At 36.3% G+C, this 22,674-nt stretch overlaps 1 protein-coding gene across 3 annotated transcripts in view; it reads left to right on the top strand.

Annotated features, from left to right (window-relative positions):
• The window catches only part of STX7 (syntaxin 7), a 42,145-nt gene extending 23,190 nt beyond the window's left edge, over positions 1-18,955 (top strand). For 2 of the 3 annotated variants that reach the window (XM_017662658.3, XM_017662657.3), the window contains exons 3-10: positions 8,177-8,246; positions 10,211-10,304; positions 10,967-11,104; positions 11,885-11,937; positions 12,486-12,582; positions 13,803-13,875; positions 15,281-15,363; positions 17,610-18,955. In XM_017662658.3, the coding sequence (XP_017518147.1) occupies positions 8,177-8,246; positions 10,211-10,304; positions 10,967-11,104; positions 11,885-11,937; positions 12,486-12,582; positions 13,803-13,875; positions 15,281-15,363; positions 17,610-17,702 (701 nt within the window). In that variant the 3' untranslated portion in view covers positions 17,703-18,955. The other variant, XM_017662659.3, reaches the window with a different exon arrangement.
• Positions 18,956-22,674: the final 3,719 nt, after the last annotated feature.

Below are 22,674 nucleotides of genomic sequence, written 5' to 3'. Positions count from 1 at the left end.
CTTGATACTGTTAGCTTTCATTTATTGAACTTGCTCTTACTATGTATGTACAAGGTACTTAATGTTGTTTTCCATGCAAGTTCATGACAACTGAGAAAGAGGTGATTTTTCTCTCCATTTGGAACAGTTTTAGCTTAGAGAGATTAGGTGAATTGCCCAAGGTCAGCAGCCAGGAAGAAGTGAGGGCGGGTTTCCAAATCAGACTGCCTCCCAGGCTGCCGGCTGGTCAGCATTAAACTCTACTTCTTCTTCCTCAGTGGGATGTGGGTCAGACTGAGTGAGAATCTCAAATTCACCTGTCCAGGAGTTTCACTAACCATTGTTTTTTTTCTGTGATTAGCTATTACAACTTTGAGTTATTTTGTGTTGAGCAAAAGAAATGTTTTGGGCTATAAAAGAAGATAGCTGTATTCTGTTCTCAGTAATTCGGAGACAGTTCTTGGAAAGCTGTACATGGCTGTTAGGGCTGGCCCAGGTGTCCCTGCAGCCCAGCCAGCCTTACTGCTCGGCAGGGTCCTCCCCATACCCCGGTGAACTCCAGCAGGCTGGAACCCCGAGTACCAGCTGTTATCTACAATTTTATGGCAAAATACATGCTCTTTGCTGTGAGGCTTGTTTTCTTAAATAATCCACTAGATGGCAGCAGACCCACATGGAATAGAATGTGGTTTCGGTACTGAAGGTAAAAAGAGCCAGAAAGGGGACTGTTCTGTTTTTGAGGAGATAATAGTGCTCCTTTTTGGATGTGTGGGAAATACTGTTCTCTTTATGTTATGAAAAATGTGTTATATTCTTTAAACTCACCTCTCTGGAAGTGAGAAATGGTGCAAATAGTTCAAAATTGTGGGCAAGGCAAAAATAATCTGTTCATTGCATTCTTGCAGAGGTGCATCTTTCTTTTAATCCTACCTCCATGTGTCTGGTCTTCAAGAAACTGTTTATGGTTATGTGAAGACTTTTTGTTCCTTAATTTTCGTGTTTCATGACTTTTTTTTTCTTTAAAGTTGGACATATACCGATTAAAATTGAATGTGACTACCCTATAAATTCACAAAACCCCAGGCTAAGGAAGTGAAATCCTAAAGGAACTGACTTAGAAGAAACTAAGAGTGTTTCTCAGTGGTTGCAGATCACCGTCTTGCTTGTTGTCTTCTTAGAAACCTAAATTTTTGTCTCTAAGCTAATTTTTCTTAAACATTTTTAACATGGTCCACTTGGGGGTGGCTAAAGATCCCATGAACTACTCTCCTACTATTCTTACCTAACAGAAGGAAAAAAAACTAGGAGATAGTCAAAAACTGGAGAGTAATAAAATAATAGTGATAACAGTAACAACAGTCACTCTTCAAAAGTGTTTCTCCTACATATGACAAACTAACTACAGTTGTTTCTAAATTAATATGAGGTTGGAAATAATAACCTACTCAAGCCAGAACCTGTGAAGTTTTGATTACATGTTCTTTCTGAAAATTGTAGAAAATTCAAATCAGTAAGTACACATGTTCAGTAGAAGATTTGAAACATTGTTAAACATTATAGCAGGTAGACCTAGTCACATAATAATACTTAGTACAAGTAACCTGGGGAGTTTAGTTTGTGAATACAAAGTTTTAGAATTTTTACTAATTTAAGACAGGGATTGGCCAGTTTTTTCCTGGACCAAATACTAAATAGTTTCGGCTTTGCAAGTCACATGGTTTCTTGCATATTGTCCTTATTTGTTTTTGTTTTTGTTTTTGTTTTTGTTAATTCTTTAAAAATGTAACAACCTTTCTCAGCTGGAAGGCTTTACAAAACCGGCCTAATTTGCTGCGCCTGATGTAAGAGGATAATGCCAGGCATATGTTAAATGATGTCGCTGGAATCTTGCCAGTTCATACTGCCTGAAGAAAAGACAAGCATTTATTTCTTGTTCAGTTTCCTATGGGCTGTAGGACCTTCTGCCCGACTGGTGACTGTGAAACTCAACAACTCAACTCTTTAAATTATTCGCACACTTAATTTTTCCTTTGTTTGCTGTGGCAACTGTCATACACCTAAATTACAAAATAATCTTTTAAAAAGACTTACTTTGAGTCCTTTTTAGCAGTCTGGAGAAAATTGTTTTGAAAACCAAAAATCTGCATTCTAATCCCTGCTCTTCTGTGAAATAACTGTAGTTTCTTGGACAAATCAGTTATTCTGTCTGGTCTCAACTTCTTCATTTGTAAAATAGGATTAAACTAAGGCCATATAATATTTCTCCTAAGTTTGATGCGGTAATTTCGAATTTATGTTTCTATTGGCCCTTTATCACCTGACCAGATGATACCTTTAAGTGATCCTCAAATTTAGAGCTTTACAAATCAAAGGAACAATTGAATCATTGTTGATGTCCAAAGCCTGCCCACTGTGCTTGGTACATAGTGGATGCCCAGTAAATGTTTGTTGAATGAATGAAAAATAAATCAGTATTACTACCTTTCTTAACTCTCCTCTTATATATGCTTTCTATTTTAGAAATACGTGTAATTTCTTACATAAGGTTTGATCTTTCTAATGCTCTTTTGTGGTACAGTTCTTAAAATACTCTTTGAATGTCAACCATTTTGTGGGTTCTAGAGACACAAAAGTGAGTAAGACCTAGTTCTTGCCTTTAAGGAGTTTGCTTGCAAGATGAGCATTACCAGTAGGTAATCTGATCATTTCAGTTTATATTTAAGCATGGTATTAGAGGTTTGAACCTCCAAACTAACCGTTACAGATACCACCTCCATTAAAACTTTTTGGATTGTCCTCTAAGAGAACTCATACAGGTCCTTATTTGAAGCACTTCCAATAATAGCATTAGTAACTTCTTCTTTGGGTTTATATCATGCACTTTACTTCCCTTTCTTAGATTGTGTGTTACATGAGTATAGTGGGCCCTGTTTTTGTATTCATGGAAACATCTAGCCCTTCAGTTAAATGCATTCTATTAGTGTTCCTAAGAAATTTCATTTTATAAAATACTGTGTTAAAATAATTGTTTCAGAATGAAAAGGTTGTCAACCAAAGAATTGGACTTGTAAGGAATTTCAGTATCTATAAAACCTAACTGGCACTAAATAAATATAGCTTTTCATTACAACCAGCTTGTTTCAGAATCTGGTCTTTATTTTTGTGATTGCTACTAAGTTTTTCATTATTAGTTACATCTATTTATAATGGAGGTAAGCAAAGCTCAAGGATTCTTAAAACCATTATATTGCTTTAACAACCAGCATTTTCCTGTAGGACTGGTTCTCTAATGGTGCTTCCCAGTGGTCATGATATTTTAACCGAAAGATCTGAATATAATAAGCATTTTGGATATTAGTTAGCCAAAAATAAATATGCATTATAGTTCATCCCTTTTATTTCCCACAGTGACATTTCCTTTTTTTTTTAATACATAAGCTAAAAAAAAAAAAAAATCCCCTGCCTAACATAGTTCTACTGTCACACCATCAGAGTGCCTCTCCCATTTCCCCAGAAGGGGTAAAAGCAAGGCCTGTTCAGCTCCTGCATCCAGTGCCAGGTCTCGTCAGCGATTCCAGTTCTTTCCTCCCCTGCTTCGGCAGGATTGAGTCACAGTATTCCTTAGCCTGTAGACCAGAGTGTAAGTGTGATGACCACTAACAACACACCCCTATAAAACAGTGGGGGATATGGATAGGGCAGGAGGCAGATAGTTATACCATCTAAATACACACATTGCAGAGCAAGGAAGAAGATACTGACAGGCGCTGGAGTTGCTGCTCTGCAGGAAACGTAGCTGCAGTTTGCATGAATACTGCTTCTCCTTGAGGGCTGTTTCATGCTCTTACCTTCATTTCACACCTCGGCTGTTTGCAGTGACCCAGACTTTGAAGCCGGGTCCTTGCTCCTGCTCACATGCTATGTGGTACTGACTATATGACTGAAGGTGGCAGTATTAGCAAGTTTCCTCCAGCTAATCTACTGAGCTTATTTGCACTCCTCTTTCTGACTTTGGTGTAAGCATACGCTTGCACCCCTTTAACTACCTCAGTTGACATTACAGTACCCTGGCTCCAGGTGGCTAGATGTAGTCCCAGCCTTGACCGGGTTGTACTCCTCACTTGGATATTGTCTCTAAATTACCTCGGGGGATGGAAGAAAACTTGTAAGTAGGTACTTAGGTGTTAATATGAAATGTTTCTCTTCACTTTCACCTTAGTTCCCAAATCTTGAGTTTTCTCACTGGCTGTGGGTGAAACAGCATGGTTGTTATTTGAGAGCATTCAATTCCTATAGGACAGCACATTAGCTTCCCATGATATTGTCTCCTAGGTGACACCATAATTAGTCTAAAATGGGCCATTAAACATTCCAGAAGTTCACCAGGTTCTGGATAATGCCATACTGGCAGACCAGTGAATCCTGTTGTCTTTGGAAGATGTGTTAATTTTTTTTCTCTGTAAAATGAATGTCTGATCAGAAGCACTAGTGTGTGGAATCCCATGCACTACCAAATCCATTCTAAAGGACTCGTGTTTTTTCCTATTAGGAGTTTTATACAGCATCCTGATACTTACACAGGCACTTAAGTTACCATTGGATCAAACAGCCACTAAAGCCAAGTTGTTGAGGTGATTGTATTGCTGGGTACGCACTTGAACCAGCTGGGTAGCCTTTCTTTTGGGGACTTAAAACCAGAGCTGCCAACCTTGGCGGGCATTCAGTGAAATGGTTTGGAGCAAACTAGAAAGTTTCACTAAGCACTGCTCCTCATTTGTACTTGAGATTGCAAAGAAAAGCAATATGTCATTTATTTTGTAGGAGCATGTCAGTACTTCATACAGATGAATGAATAGACCAAGGTTCTTGGCTGAGGAAACAAGGCCCTGTCTTGCTGTGGGATTTATCTTTTACCAGCTGGCACATTTACCTCCTTCCAAGGGTGTACTTGCTGCTTTTCAGGTCCTAAAAGCAGATGTAAGCAGTGAGTTGGACTAGTGTAGGTGATCATCCTTGAAAACTAAATTGTAGTATAGAGATGAAGAGTGTGTATAATAGATAACCCTGACACTGAAAGCTCACTGCTGTCTCATCCAACTGAATGCAAACTTCTTCTCATGTTCTCTACTTTTTTAAGATAGAGCAAATAAGTATTTACCGTATCATCAGGAGATTGTAATGATCTCTTCAAATGCAGGTTATTGAATTTGAAGTCAGCATCTGAAAACACTTCTAGCCATCATGACATCTGCATGCCCCTGCCAGGCTGGCCAGCATAGTGGGAAGAGGAGGGCATCAGCACTCTCAGCTTGTAGTGGCATTTCTGAGCAATTTGACAGGAGTAGGTAATTGCTTTTGGTTTACAGTTTTGTTAGCATGCAGCGCCTCCAGTGGCTTCAGATGATCTCTCTCTTCCTTCCCCTGAGAGCCCTTACTCAGGAGGTAAGGGTGAACACGGGGCTCGCTGAGTATATCTGTTAAAAATACCAGGGAAATAACCACTTGGTAGATAGAGGCTCCCATGGGGCCTGTCAGAAGCAGTTCTACTTAATTCTTTTGAATGGCTGAGCAATTCTACAGAGCAGTCATACGTCAGAGTTATTTATCCTTTCCAAGATTGATCTACTTTTCAGTCGTTTTTTGCTTTTCATTTATCCAGTGACTATTATTAAAGTAACTGTTCTTGGCCCATTTTTATGCTGGCTTGTGTGACTTTTTCTCAATAATTTCTGGTTCTTCATGCAATATTGATATTTTTCTTCTTACATGTACCTCTACTTCTTGTTTTTAGGGCTTTGTTTATAATATCTTTACCTGCTTATTTTTCTTGTTACCAGTCTGATCTGTGAAAAGTTATTATTGATGAGAAGTTGAATTTCCTATGTTTGTTTGCTTGTAAATATCAAGATGATATCCTTTATCCATTTTTCTGTTACCAATTTGTAGGAGTTTTTTCTATGTTAGGGATATTGACCTTTCCTTCTCAATGGCTGCAGATATTTTATCCCATATACACACATACACATGTGTAATTTATGTATATCTGTAGTACAGGTACACATTTTTCATATAACTTAAAAAGTTTTGTGTTGTCAAATTTGTCGTATTTTCCTTCAGGCTTTTTAGTTTTGTATCATTAGGTAATATTTTATCCTCCTCTAAAATCATAAATAAGATCATATGCTAAATATCTATTTGTAGTTTCATGTGTCAGTTTAATGATTTAAATTTTTAATATTTAAATTAATAACTTATTACAGATTTATTTTGTTAAAGTAAGATAGAGTTCTGCTTCAATCCCCAAATGGTTAGTAAGTTTTCCTTGTGTCATTTATTAAATAATCTGTTTTTTTCTCACTTAAAATGACTTTTTTAAAAGATAAGAACCCTCGAGAGATGAGCGGAATGCCTGCTTCTATCCTACAGATGCCCACGCTACAGTTTGTCTTAACATACTTCTTTTGAAAATAAAAGCTTTACATTCCTGTAAGAAAGTCCAAAAAACCTGTTGAGATTGAAAAAAATATATATAACTAATTGCAAGGAGTCATAAGTTAAAAACAGCAAACATGATTTCTCTACCCTGCAAAAGAAAAATCTACTACCAAACAGAAACAGGCAAAAAACTCCTTTGAAACTACGTGAATGGTTAACAGTCCCTATAAGCTCTATGACTCTCTGCAGTATTTATATTTTCCAGCTTTGACTTGAAAGCAATGTTCATTACATCATCCTCAATGAACACAATTATCCTGCATTTGGAGTGCAATCATTTCCTTGATCCCATAAATAAATAATGACTATTTTAAAACATTTAAACTATATAAATACACCACTTGTTTAAAATAAAAAGAATTGGGTGGGTTAGATCATTTTTCCCTAGTTCTGGGCAATGTGAAACTTCACTGCTTGGAGATGGATTTTCAACTTATTTCTGCTTAACATGTTATTTGTGGACACACTGGCATAAAGCTATAGATCTCCCCTTTTGTGAAGAGACTTTTTTATTGCAGTACTTAGATTTTGGATTAGAATGTGAGCTCACTTAGATAGTGAGCTTAGCATGAATTTTAAAACCCTGACTGATCATCTTAAATATGTTAAACCTATGAAAAGTAGAAGTATAGTAGGATGAACTTTTTATATGCCCTTCACCTAGGCTCACCAACTGCTGACATTGTTCCACTTTTGTCTAGTATCTATTTCTCTCCAAATTCAGATTTCAAAATCCAAGTTTCTTAATTGTCCCCACAGTATTTTTATAGCATTAGACTGATTCTGAATCCCGTCAAAACTCATACATTGCCTTTTGAGTGGTTTAGTATTTTGGGTGCTTTACTTCTTTAATTTGGAATGCTCCCTGCCTGTGCTGTTTGTGTGTGTATGTGTGAGAGACATCGCTATTTTTAAAAGTCCAGACCAAGTTGGTTTTGTAGATTATACCACAGTCTACATTGGTGTGATTTTTTTCCTCTTATTATTGGATTCAGGTTAAATATTTTGACAAGAGAAAAGTATAGATCCAATTTGATTTTCTCATTGTGTGTCAGGATGCTCTTAATACCAATTTGTCCCATTGGTGCTGCTAAATTTGGTCATTTGATTTAAGCAACAAACTTATCTATGATAAAGTTAACACTTTTATAATTAATGTCACCTGTGAGGTGATAATTTCAGGTTGTGTGACTATTTTCTGTTTTTAACATCCTTTGATGATCCTTGCCTCATTCAGTTATTACACAGATAATCAAAAAATTCTTTTTTCTAGTTCTCCCTTATTTTCTGGTCCTCCCTCACTTATTAACTAATTCATTCACTTTATATTCTGATGAATTATATAATTCTTACAATTGTTTTCCTCACATTTTTTATGCCAATAGAGTTTAAGTGAAAGTCCATGTGCCGTTGTACTAAATGTTGTGATGTGATAGGGAAGAAGGTAGTATTTCTGGATAATAAGTACATTTTCACATGTTCACATCTCCACATAATTTCCACTTAAAAAGTAATCTATTATTGTCACTAATTAGGTTTAAACAAAACAAAACCCCAAAACCCTTTCTTTTTTCTCAGTTAATGTTTTCATCTTTATTTTTCTATCATTTTCTAATTGTCCAATTGCCTATGTTAATTTCTAACTTAATTTCTGTTGCCCTGACATTTGTAACAATCATGTATTTATTTACCACCGTAATAGCTGTGGAAATACAGAGGACTCTGAATCAACTTGGCACACCTCAAGACTCACCTGAATTGAGGCAACAGCTGTAAGTATTTAATTAAACAGAAAGAAAGACCTATTGTTTTGTTGCTTTGATAGGGTTTAGTGTTATGTTAACTGGAGAAGCAAATGGAAAATTAATTGTACCAAGATTCTGTGTAGGTTTTTCCCTGTCCAGTGTAGGCAAGTGTTTTCCTTTTACTTTAAAGATCTGGCTTAAAGCAGATCTTTAAAGATCTATCAAAGCAGAACTTCCTTTAAGGCCTTTATCATACTATTTAAATAGGTTATTTTGGATGGCTTTTGAAAAATGGTACTCTAAACTTCTCTGTTTATGTGACCTACTTCCCATAGCTGACAATCCCCACAATGACCAGATTTTTATTTCGTTTAGATCCAGTACATATCCAATATGAACTATCCCCCCAAAAGCTTATGCTGAGATCCTTGAATTTAGGAAAGCATTAGCCTCGGTTTAAAAAAAGTTATCACGAGGTTATATAATACATGTTTTAGTAAGTAAATATGCCGTTAGAAGAACAATAATACTTCATGGTATTATAGATTTTATAGTTTTTACACATTTTCTCCTCTGAACCCTACAAAATTGGAGTGAGATGTATAGATTAAAAGAACTATTTCCATTTTGCTCATAAGGAAGATGTGTCTCTTGTGGGTTTGATGATTTGTCTAACATCATTCTGCACCTGAATCTTAAATCTTAATTCAATGCTGTTACAGCCAAATTTCAAGTAATATATATGTAGTAGGTGATATTCCAAACAACATTAGCCATAAAAGGAAAAATTGCAAAGAGGAAGAAATTAAAAGAGGTAATAAGAATTCATATTTTTTCTGATGTGAAACTGGAGGAATTTATAATTCTCTCTCATTTATATTGTATTTTTCTGCAGCAGATAGATAGGGTAGTAAAAATGCCCCAAATCTAAATAATAAACCATCATTATTAAAGTAAAATGTAATAGAAACACATAATTCTTAATAGCTACAACATTTGCTAAGGTGTAAATAGTGGAGATTCTGAATGGTGTAAAATAAAACCTTCCTTTAAGAAATTTAACTATATTATGTTTCCTAAAGATTTAAAAAGGCATATTAAAGATAGGGTACATGATAAATATATATAAGTAGGCTGTAATTCTTTCTTATCACTCAAATACAGATATCAACACTTAACCATACTTTTATGTAGTATCTCATTATTTTAAAGGGTCCTAAATGTGAGCAATACATGTTATAATAAGAGAGAATATATTTGAGAGGTTCAAATACTGTAATTTGTAAAGCATCACGTTAATACAAGCTTATCTGTTTAGTGTTAAGTTCTTTATTTAAAAATTTTACTTTTTTACTTCATAAGCCTGCTAACAAGAGCTAAAGATACCAACTTAAAGATACAGTACAGTTTACCTCTTGTAATCCTGTTTCCTTTACAGAGAAACAATATTATTTTTTTCACAGCAGACTGAAATAGTAGGAAATTTATACTATTGCTTATTACGTCTTTCCTTTTTTTTTTAATGTAAGCATTTTAAAGATATAAATGGACAGGAGAGAAAGAAGAGAGGCTAGATATACCCTAAGATTTAGGAACTAGGTAGAATCTAAAGCAACAGATCTGTTTTTACTTATTCCATTGACTTCTCAATTGTGGGATGCAGATAAAAGGCTCCCACACTTCCAGTATCTCCAACACCAGACATCCTACTGTATCATGCCTGCTCAAGCCATGTTCCTGTCCAAAGCTGCTGCTTTTTATTTCTCAAAGCTCAGTTACCCTATGTGAATAAAGAACTTCCCATGTGCAATTTGCTCGATATGTATCAAAGAATGGAACCTACAAATTTTGTTCTTATAGGGAAAATTTGGAAGCAGTCTATAAAAAAGTGATTTTTATGAAACTATCAGGGGTGATTGAAGTGGCTGAGCAGTAGCTTAAATAAGAAATACATTAGCCTCTTGGCCGTAATGCGTGTTTCCTCCCTTCAGGCATCAGAAGCAGCAGTACACTAACCAACTCGCCAAAGAAACAGATAAGTACATTAAAGAGTTTGGATCTCTGCCCACCACCCCCAGTGAACAGGTATCAGGCTTAAAGACGCATTGTTGATGTGCTGAATGAATGTGAAAGAAATCAAATGCATTGTAGGATCTTTGAATTGCTGTACTAGAAAGGAAATTAGGGGAGGGGGGAATTCTATTTGAGATTAGTTCACATAACACAAAACTATTTAATTGCCCAGGTAGTATCCTGTGGTTCAGTAAAGCAAAATTTATTTCCATGCTGTTGCTGTAACCCCTAATTATGTGCTCAGAAAATACTTCCTGAGTAATTGTTTCCTGCTTTCCAGGACTGACTCTATGTAACATGCACACTCATTTACCATGTCTTTATTCCTTGCTTATTTAGTGAAAGTTATTGCTTAGATAGGAGTTTAAGGTTTCATTTTCCTAAAAAAAAAAAGACTACTTTGAAATAACCTCAGAATCATGGCTCAGTTGTTTGAATAAAAGTTTTTGGTGAGAAATCCAGCATTATGGGCCTTTTACCTCAAGGTAAATGTACACAGTATTTGAACGTTAATTGTCAATGTTATTGAGACTTATTGAGTAAGACCCTGTAATTGAGAGTGAGTGAGAATTTCAGAATTAAATAAAGAGCCAGCTAGTGGTAAAACAGCTTTTGCAAATTCTATAGAACTTCACAGCTTGATTCTAGTAGGTTTTTTTCCCCATTTCCTCCAGCGTCAAAGGAAAATACAGAAGGATCGCCTAGTGGCTGAGTTCACAACATCACTGACAAATTTTCAAAAGGTCCAGAGGCAAGCTGCTGAGAAAGAGAAAGAGTTTGTGGCTCGAGTAAGAGCCAGTTCCAGAGTATCTGTAAGTATTTGAAAAGGCATTGTAAAAATGAATGTGATATTCTCTAAGGGTCCCTTAAAAGACTACATTGGCATGAGCATTTAAGTCATAAATACCTAAATATCTTGGAAGTTGGTATTTGAATATTTATTTTCAGTTTTTTTCTGCTCAATTTTAAGAAGGATGATAGTTATGTATTGTGGTTATTTTGCCCATGTCATGGAACAGAACATTACAGATTATACAAAAATATAGGAACATTTTATCAGAAAAGATGAGAGGTAAATCCTGACTAGTATTCCCTCACTGATCTGTACTTGAGGCTGTCAGTGTCTGTGCTCCATTAGACAGCATTTTACTCTCCTGGGTTATATGAAGAGGATGCAGATGAGCACAGTATGTCATATAAACACTAAAAATGAATAGAAGACTGGAGAAAATACATAAAAGGATAATGTAAAGTGGGATTTTGACTTAATCTAAATTCCCTTAGAAACTGTCACAAGTTTTTTGTTTCTTAATATAGAGGTTCCAAGACTACATAATGTTTTGATCAAGTAATATTTATTATTTGGCCCTTGAGGATATTTAATGAATTCCTTCCTTGTCAGTTTAGGATGTAATTTTATTATTACTTGAAGTACTTGACCTATAAAATTAGAACACGAACTTTGCTCTTCCTCTACACACGTGTGCACACAGGTATTTGTAAATCAGGTTAGGTTATTATAAAGGAAAATGTGAGTTTTATGGGGGTTTTCTTTGCTCCTTCTCAGTCTATTCTATTACTGAATTATTCAGGGTGGTTTTCCTGAGGACACCTCAAAAGAAAGGAATCTTGTATCCTGGGAAAGGTAAGAAATAGAAAACACTGTGTAGATCAAAAGATAGATTTTTCATATACATTTTATACACTATAATCTCTGAAATAGAATTCAAGCTTTCAGTATATTATGTAATGACTATCCTGTTATTTATAAATAGAAAACAACAAATTTGAAAAAATTCAAGACAATGATTTATAAAGTATGAATTACAAATTTGATAACATTCTAATATAGCAGTAATACTTTATTTTATAAGTAGTTGTTTATCCAAAATATTGCTGAGTTAATTATCATTTGATATAGATTATTTCCTCATGTGAAGTTTAAGTCAACTGAAAAGAAATACACTGTTGCCAAATGTAGCCTCCAGTAATTAAGTAACAATAAAAAACAGTATCAGTGAAGTGAAACATGAATAAAATTTGATTCACACTTCTGTTCTTAGAATTTAAGGGAGCAATTATCAGACTTTGAAGAAAAAATACTCCATTTAGTAAGTATTTCTTAAGTAAAGAAAGAAGTCCTGTTATTTAATCCCAGTCTTTCTTTTTTCCATGTTCTGTTCTTTCTCTTAGCCAAACTCAACCACAAGTGCAGGTGCAGGATGAAGAAATTACGGAGGATGACCTCCGCCTTATTCATGAGAGAGAGTCTTCTATTCGGCAACTTGAAGTAAGCTTCACACCATATAGGTGGACTTCTGCTCTGTTCTTAACGTGTTTATCTTCAGGATGCCTCGGTAATGCTAGGAAAGGGGTGGAGAAAGAAAATAAATAAATGTATCTGTTTGGTGGCATTTCTTATATAAATTAGAATAATTCCCTTTTTTTTAGAATTTGTGCTAAGATGAGAGAACATACCTCCCTCAACTCCAGCTTTTGTTTTTTATTCTGTTAAGTCATCTCAGGTCACCTTAACATTGAGAAAATAATCAGTCTCGAGATAAATATCCATTTCAAAGAGACTGGGTGGCTTCCATGGCACATGATAAACCTCATACCTGCGTGAATAAGACTTTCTATGAGAGCTTTGAAAGTATTTTATTTATCTTTAGTATATTTATGACATCAAGGAGATCTAAAAGTTAAGTAAGCCTGAGTTCTCTGGAACCTGTCTATTCCTTAGATGAGCCAATAACAGCTAGGAATAGCTACCATGTATTGAGGGCTTCCATGTGCCATGCAGTATGTGATAAATGCTTGTGTTTGTTATCTCATTTAATTCTCACAAAAGCTCTATGAAATACTTACCTGTGTTATTATCATCACCATTTTACAGACAGGAAAACTAAGGCACAGGATGAATATGTAAATTGTTCCCTCCATAAAATATGAAAACTTACTCTATAATCAGGCAAAATAATAGTTATAACATGTTGAAGAGAAGTAAATTTATAACTTCTTTATCCATCACTACTCTATTGCATATTCCTATTTAGTAACATGAGACTGAATTTAGCCCTAATGTTTATTTTTTAAATTGCCAAATTGATGTGTAAATTTTTACTAGAAATACCTCATAACAAAATTCTTTACTTTACTCTTGTGAGGAAATACTGCTTATGATAACAAAACCATCAGATTGCATAACATAAACTAGGTAACCAGGGCCCTTCTTTGTTATAGACCCTTCATTTCCATCCTGCCTTGCTTGGTATTTTTAATGACACAAACTTATTTTTAAAGAACTGATTACTGTTATTGAAGATCTCCTTACTTAGGATTGCTTATAGTGAAACCCATTCCTTGATATGTCCAGAATTTGTTTATTAGGTCGAGTAGTAAGATCACTTATGTATGAATGGTAGTTTTTGTTTTTATTTTTTAATTTTTCCCTCTTTCTGGATTGGGGACTGAATTCTGTTTATACTAATATGTGTGGTTTTCTCTTAGGCTGATATCATGGATATTAATGAAATATTTAAAGATTTGGGAATGATGATTCATGAGCAAGGAGATGTGATAGGTAAGCCTGCTGATTAGATTTCATGAGGTGGGGGCAACCTTTGCAATTTATGTGTGGTGACTTCTCAGGCAAGCATAACTGCTTCCTCTCTCTCTTTTGGTGCCCCTGAAATCAAAAGCACAATCTCTGCAACAGACAAAATCATTGGAGTTATCTAAAACAGGTCTCGTTTTCAGCTCCTAATGGCTGAAATGACCAGCTTCATGTATTTCAGAAGCCCCAAACTTAATCTACTGCTACTGAGACCATGGAAGGCACCATGGAACATCACTCCAGCCAGACCCCTGGTTTCAGTGTTATCCCAGTTTAACTGTCATCACACCAAGGACTGTTCCGGAAACTTGTGCTAGTGATAATTGTGCATAGTTATCTTGTCTTTTAGGTTAGAGGAAATAGGTAGCTCTTTGCCTAACCAGTCATTCTAGTATCTTTACAGTAGATGAATCTAGTAGTATTACTTAGATGCTCAAAAGTATTTAAGAATTCTTTTAAAATGTCAGGAGCCAAGACTTCCTCTAAGTTTTAAATGTAATAGTTCTCCAAGTAAGGTGTAATTAATTGTCAGTATTGATTAGGATCCTGGTCACTTTTGTAATTTTGAAATACGAAGATATCACTGGGTATGTGTAAAGATACATTTAATGTTTTCTGAATTTAGTTCGTTTCAAATACTTTGACCTGTAGTTTAATATAACTTTTGTCCATTCTTAACCTCCTCTGAAGCACCAGGAGATCATGGGGTAAAATTTCAGAATGCAATTCATTCATTCATCTAGTAACTATTTATTGAGGGCCTACCATACCCAGGTGCAAATATAGGCACTGGGGATTCAACTGAAATTAAACAACAGATAAAAGACCCTGACTTCATGGATCTTATAATTCAATTGGAGATAGAGATAATTTTTTCATAAAAGAAAGAAAAGTAAGTAAATGATGGGAAGGAAAACAACCACTAGAGCTGGCACATGGGCCCTTAGGGAAGGCTAGGTTTTAGCACAGAAAGAGGTTGATGATAGCCACAGAGCAAATGATAGTTTTTAATTCCCTTTATTTACCCTAAATGAAAGTTGTCAGATGCTTAGTACTCAGGTGGCCATCAGAATGCAAACTAAGGAGACAGTGATTTTCAGGAGTTACCAGGTAGGATTGGAGTTGTGTTGTCAAGTTTCTTTTCCTCAAAATTTTATGTATAGTTTGGATCATCTGAGAAATAGTATAGTGAAGAATCACAGCCAGTTTAAGAAGAAATTCAGCTTTGCCCATATACTACTACTATTAACTATGAGTAGTGAACATGCTTAATCTTACCTTGCATGAAATCTCATGGTTTATGCAGCTCTGTTACTGGAGCACCAACACATGTAACAGTTTCATGTGTGTGTGTATGTGTTTTATTTTAAAGATAGCATAGAAGCCAATGTTGAAAATGCAGAGGTGCATGTCCAGCAAGCAAACCAGCAGCTGTCAAGAGCGGCAGAATATCAGGTAATATTAACTAATAAATTGTCATCTAATTCAGACTTCTAATCCTGTGTGTGTGAGAGAGAGAGGGAGATCAGGCTGAAAGTGGCTGGAGATGTTTAAATTTAAAATCCTATGGAAGACAGGTCAGAAATTGCACCAGTCAGTTTTAAACTGAGTTTATCCTGTTTATTCTCAGAATTGAGCCAGATCTGTGGTCCACAGGATAGGAAGTTCAGTGCTTAGAATCCTGAGAGGAGCAGACAGTCCCAGCTTTTCTGACAGCTGGTGGTCTCCAGTGCCTCTGTGACCTTCTGACCCAGAAACCTCGGACACCTTCTCCCTCCATTTCCCACTGTTCCCTTTCACTTCGTTTTCCTCTTTTCATCAGTGACACCCTGCACTGAAGAGCAAAGATCTTTGTCCTAGAGAGATCTCATCAGGTCCTTTGGAAATTACTCTTGCCTGGAGTGTCCTCGATCATACTCTCTCAGCATTTAGCAGACCCTTCACTAGGAATGAATTGATTTCTTAAGTGAATCAGAGTAATATAGGGAGTTTGTATGTACACATCAAATATAAAGTACTATACAAATATTAGGACCATGAGCTATTAATATATCATACATTATGAAGACAGCAAGGGTAAAACCAGGCTTTTTGGAAACCCCTAGATACAACCATAGCATTTGCTTTCTCTTTTAAAACTCCATATTTTGTTGTTTTTCATAATTATTTTCTCAGACCTTGCTACCTTTTTATAAAATATCTAAGATAGTGCCACCATCTTAGATATTTTCAGTTGCTTTTCACTTTTCTCACTAATCGTAGAAGTTCCCTCTCATTGTAATGTCGTTTTTACACACACACACATGGCACTTAGTGCCAACAGTTGTAACTACTCAAGCATCAGGATTCATCAGTGATTAGGCTTACATATTATTTCATTTTGCTTTTGGATTTGGGCGGCATATAGAGATATATCCAGGTTTTACTTTTCCTCTTTGTGGAAGGACAAGCCTGCAGCCACCTGAGGAAAAGGAACACATCTTCCTAAGCTGTACTTCCAGGTCTGGAGCTGCCCCCATACTTACACTCACAGGCCCTGAAGGGATGAGGAGAGAGCCAGACAACACCAGTGCCAGGAAAGAGCAGCTTCCTGATAGCTCTGCTTGGGAGCCTTGATAGAAAACTCATGTCTTGGTGAAATATGGCACTTCTAGACCATGTGGGTGAACCACGAGCATAAAGGAAGGTGATAAATGCCCCTGTCACCGTCGCACTCACGACCTCCCTCCTCCACACTAGAGAGGCTGCCCTAGGCAGCAAGGAACTGGAGTGGAGTCCCTGTGATTGCTCGGTAGACACATCACACACGCAGCTGTGGGGACTGAGTGGCGTCTGTGGGAAACACGGAGGCATGATGACCTTGAAGCTGTAGAGAAGCTGTGTTTAATGTGTGAGGAGTATTCAGTTGAAAAAGCAGATGAATATGTGGAATCCTGAAAGTATTCATAGTTGCCAGGATATTTCAGAGTCAGAAACATATCTTCCTGGAAATTCTTTGTTTTGTATAATTGACACAAAGCAAATTTACAAATTTTTCTCTTTTGTAAGAAAAAGGACTCCTGCATGTTGCTGTGAGATACATAAGCCATTAAAGAAATAGAAATCTACAGCTGGGCCAGGAATGAAGAATGGAGCACAACTCTTAACCTTTACTTTTTAAATGATTGTATTATAATTTTTTTAGCTCTTTTTTTATTTGTATGTTGAGATTGTGAATGCAGTTTCCATTAATATTAAAGAGTGAGAATGATTATGGAAAACAACAAAGTTGCTTTAGGAAAAATTGCCAAACATACTTGCTGATATTTTCAGAGAACTTATTTTGAAGAGCAACTTTCTGATAAAAGTCAAAAAATGTATAAGCTTTTTTAAGTTGTTCTCTGTTTTCATACATAGATAACCTCAGTCTGTTGCTGAAGTTAGTAACTTTCATTATGCTGTGTCTTCTTTTTGAAGCCTAACCACACCCAGAAAAATGACTAACAAAAGTTCAATCACTAACCCCTGAATAATTAATTAATTCAAGAAAATTTACTTGAAAAATTAGTGCCATATGTATTTAAGAGATTTTTGAACAGCAAAAAAAAAGTAGAGCCAAAATTTGAGGGCAATAAAAACTTGAAATGAGCCAAATAATGTTCAGTTGCTATAGAGATGCTCCATTACATCTGTAAACATGTTTTTTATTTTTACATCTGCAGCGCAAATCCAGGAAAACCCTGTGCATCATCATTTTTATCCTTATCATCGGAATTGTAATTATTGGTCTCATCATATGGAGAGTGTCAAGCTAAAATTATAAAGGAGCACACTGTTGCACTACATTAGCTAAATTATGTAGGAAGATTTCCCTGTAATCCTGTTTTTTTTAATTATTTTTAAGCTATTGCATAAAGAATGGTTCCCATACTTTGTTATTTTTGTTTGGGGGTTAAGCTTCCTTTGGATTAGAACTGATAGTTTCTAATACTGAAAGTTTTTCTAAATATCACTGCTGGCATATACCTTCTGTGCTTTCGGTCTAATGACTGTTCGGTTGTTGCCTACATTGTATATACCTTTCATTTCTAATTTATTTATTCTTGTTGACTTAGCTTTTGGAATTAGTAAATTTAAAGGTGTGTGTGAAGTTCTGTGTACATCTGTCTTTCTGTCAGTGTAACATGCACCCAGAATTGTGTTACATCAATTAAAAATCTCAAATTTAATTTTGATTTGGGTCAGCAGAGGAAATATTCTCAACAACTTAACAAAATTAACGTTATCTGTTTGTCGTGTGTTTTGTTTTGTTTCCTCTAAGGTACGTAACAGCATAAACTATCTATTTAACTTTTATGATTGGTTTTCTGTTAAGTCCCTTGTTTACTCAAATGAACTCATGAATAATTCCATAGTATATCTCATACTCCTGATGTGTATATATTAAGCATTTGCTGTAGATTGCCTAGTAAATATGAGGATAGATTGTTTTTGCATAGGATCTGTTTTAGTCTGACATTTACTGAGGTATGTGTAGTCACTATAAATGTTTAATGTAATTTGGAGGAAGAGTATGACAAAGCACCATCTATTGTCTTAGAAGTCTAAGGTCCCAACTTGTTATCCACTATTTCTACAACTATTATGGTGGAAAATTAATTACCTTCCTTTGTGTTATAGAATAATGGTTACATTTTTATCCTTAGGGCAAAATTACTTTTGGGAAATAACTTTCCCACAATTATTGTTTTTGAACACCTAACACTTAAAATGTAATGTTTACCTTGTGACATTTTATACCGTCTTTTGTTAGAAAAGGAATGGGATGTTTGCCAATTAACTCACTTGCCTTTTTAAATCAACATTGTTTTGATGCACTAATGTGAACACTGTAAAGGGGATTATCTTAGTTTGTAGTTTGTATTTTATAATGTTCTTATATAGCAGTTTGATAGCGAAGGCATTGTTTTACATGGCAAACTATGAGACTTCAAATGGGAACAAATAATATATTAAGTAACTAATGAATTGTACCTTTGCAACCAAAATAAAGATGATTTTGAAAGTGTGTCTGGGTAGTTACAGTTCATGAGGTTTTGCTTCCATGGGACCAACAGTTGACATTGACTTCACACTCCTGCCACTGGGGTACCTGAAATTTTGAGGAGATTATGACCATATGGTGGCCATTCTACATTTTTCTAGAATACCTGTTCACTCAAAGTTTTTATTTGGGCGATCTTAAGAGGTTTTTTCCACTAGCAGGTAGAAGCTGCTTTATTTGTTGCAAAACTCAGTTTTTTCCACAAAAGAGACTCTAGGAAACTTCTCTGTGCATGAACAATTAGAAACTTTGAGACTTTGTGTTCAGCAGAATCAGCTTGCTTTAGTGAACAGGTTGGATAATGCAGAGAGGAGAATTCATACAGATAGGATATGACCGTTTCGGAGGTCAGTATGAACCCATCGGGCCTGCTTGAACATGTTCCTTCTCTGAGTACAGAGGAGCATGCTCTTTCATGTGATACAGCAGCAGCTTGTGGCTGTATAAAAGTCCCAGTGGCTGCCACAAATCAATTCAATTTTTGGTCACAGTTGTACTTGATAAAATGTTTGTTCTCATTTAGGCAAAGGCGTTTATTTCTGTTCATTCCATGGAGAGGTCCCAGCAACAGCAAAAGCACTTAATTGGGGGGGGGGGCATGATTTCAGTGTGTTTTATAAAAGTGTAATATTTCATAAACTATTTTAACTGGGATACAAATCAGTGATTAAAAACGGAAACTTTAGTGACTTGCATTCTTTTAAGAACCAATAATTTTGAGAGAGAAATTTACACAGAATATTTGGAACACAGAATAGTCTTGACTAGAAAAAAATTAAAAACAGTACAATAGCCAGATTTTCAAACTTCTTTAAGTGTTCCTTCCAGTTAGTTTTAGAATCTCTTTGCAAGGTGAAGTTTACGCTCTGGAAAAAGAGTTTTCATGACTGTCAGCATATCTCAATCTGTGTGGGTCAGCCAGTTTCAAACTGAAGAACATTTTCCTGCTGGAGTAATACATTGCTCATTTCAGTGTGCTCCAAAGGCCTACTTGAATGACACAGATAGACATTCACCAGCCTTTTTTGCTTAAATCGAATGACAGTGTAGCATGAAGTTTGACTATTGTCTTGGTCATTAGTATTATGAAAATGCTTTGGTTTTGCATAGTGATTGATGATGGAAGATAACTGGTACTACTTCAACATAATACAGCTTGTTCTTTGGTAGGCGTGGGATCAACTTTAAGGAAACAGAGCTGTGGGCATAGACGGAGCTTGAGGTAGGACAGCACATCATGGATGCAGCCTGTGGCGCTGGGTGCCCAGTGGCGGTGCTTCATTGACTAAGAACACTGCATCTTGAAGAGGTTGCCTGAGGTCCTCCAGGTCTTTACTTCTTTGGTCAAAAATGGTAAAATTTTCTCTGTACAAAAGAATGTTTTGAATACCAATCTCTTTAGGTAAATAGATAAAAACAAAATGACTTTGGAAACCTTGTCCCACAAAATTAGTCTGGTTTAGCAAGCAAAGTGCAGAATAGGTTTCCTAGTTGGCATAATTTTTCCATTTATTCATTCAGAAAAAACTCATAATGAAAGATAAAACCTGTAGAAAGAAAAAAGGTCATCTTCCACCTTGATAGTAAAGAGCAATTCACAAGGGTAACTTGTTCAGCACTTACTATTTGAACTGAAAAAGTGACTGTATTTTTAACACGCAACCAGGTTGCTGCAATAAAAATTAAATTTCCAAATGGAATAAAGAGAGCTGTTTGGGTAAATGACGAGTTATGTGACATTTGTAATTCATTTAAGTCTGATGAAAATAACTCATTAGTGGTAAAGAACGTCATCAGGCAACCTCCTTTCCTGGAAAGGAAAAAAAAAAAGCAGTTGTTTGTACATTTTCATGATTCACTTAAGAAAACAAAAAAACTAACCTGTGCAACCCAGACCTCTTCGGTCCACTGTAAGATCTGAGCAGCTAGAATTCTCAGCAAGGAAACAGCACTTGGCACAATTTACACCAATAGGAGCCTGTTTTATGTTATCCCACTTCTTCAACAGAATGCGTGACATCTCTACATAACAACTGTCCAGTTCATAAGTTGGTGAAAGTAAACCACTTTTTCCGCATATTTAGTCCTCCAAATAGTGAAACACAGGAAATAAAAATTGGATATAAACCTGCAGGGTCATTATCATTTCAGCATTTTCCAAAATCACTGGATTTAGCAAGGCAGCATCTCATTCTTTGAGTTAACAGGACATGTAAGAAACTCATTTTCCTTTAGTGCTAATTTAAACTATTTTAATGTTTCTATCAAGATAACTTGATACGAGTGCAAAGGGTTTCAATGTGGGGAATCAAAAGCCTCCAGCAGCTTCAGAAGGGCAGGAGAGGGAAGGTGCCGCAGCAGCCCCACCTGGGGCAGGTCTCAGGAGCTGGCCGGGAGCCACTGTGACTCTGGAAACACTGGGAAGCCTGTCGCCCGTCTCTGCAGCCCTGATGCCGTGAGTCTCAAGGAGCTGTGACTGTCTTGGCTGTTAGCACCGAGGCAGGTGACCTGCAAGAGATCGTGAAGCCGCTGCAACGCTGCTGTCTGCGTCCGGCCAGCACCTGCCCGCGACAGCCTCTGAGGAAGGGCGGCGTCTTCCTTTCTCTGCCTTCCCAATCTCGTGGAAATGCCCTTCCTTGGTCCACTCTGGCTTAGAACCAGAAATCGAAGGTGACTGTGTGAAATGTAGTTTCCGGCTTCCCTGCAATGCAGAGGACATGGCAGAAGGAGGAGGCCACGATGTTGAGGTGATGGCAGACGACCCAGCGCAAGAGTGAAACACTGATGCACGGAGCAAAGCAGAGAGCCTCAGAATTTTCTCTCCCATGAGGAGTTTGATGGAAAAAATTTAGAAGCACTGCTTGTAAATGATAAGTCAATTTCCCCAGGCAGAACAGAGCCTATAGAAACACAGTTTCCGCACCCAGCAGTTTCCTGCCTTCCTCTGTAGTCTCTCAATAAACACTTGTTGACTTAATTTGGAACTTACTTTGTACCTGGCTGCTAACACACCTGGGCACAGAGTATGAAAGTGAACCAAAAGAAAATAGTTTTTAAAATAATTGCTATTAATTTAAAAGGTGATCTGTGTGTAATGTTTCCAAGAAGGAGTCTTCCTCCTTTTGGTGGTAGCGTCTGGATTCAGAGCTAGCGCGTCCTCATAGGGTTGATTTTTATAGTTTTTCTTTAGACCTTTGTAAATTATTGCTCCCAACAGAAGGCAGAGCTTGGGAAAACCGAGAAAAAGCTAAAAGGAATTTGCCAGCTTTCTTCAGCATGCACTGAAAGCCCATGTATTTTGTGTATCCCCGGCAAAGTTCCAAAATGTTTTAAATTTAACCCTACTCTACTCTTGACAAATCTTTCTCTCTTTTTTCTTTTTTTTGGTATCAAAAGGGAATAACACCCTCTCAATGGCTCCTGCTAACCCGTTTTCTCATAATTCAGATACTATGTTGATATATGGAAATTTTAATTCTTTGTTTGGGCAAGCATTTGGTTAACATGAAAATAATGTAATATTTTTCTCCGAATAATTCTAATTTTAAATGAAAATTAAACTAAATAACTGACACACTAAATAGACTTTTATAGAGACTGTTGTTTCTGGCAGGTTTTTAAGAGGTTGGTCACTTGATTACTCAGAGTGGGATTCCTGCAGGTTTGGTGTAGCGATGGTATTT

Source organism: Manis javanica, chromosome 13, assembly GCF_040802235.1.
Source record: "Manis javanica isolate MJ-LG chromosome 13, MJ_LKY, whole genome shotgun sequence".
Lineage (NCBI taxonomy): Eukaryota > Metazoa > Chordata > Mammalia > Pholidota > Manidae > Manis > Manis javanica.
The sequence above is the reverse complement of the archived record's forward strand: the minus strand, read 5'-3'. Positions and strand labels throughout refer to the sequence as shown.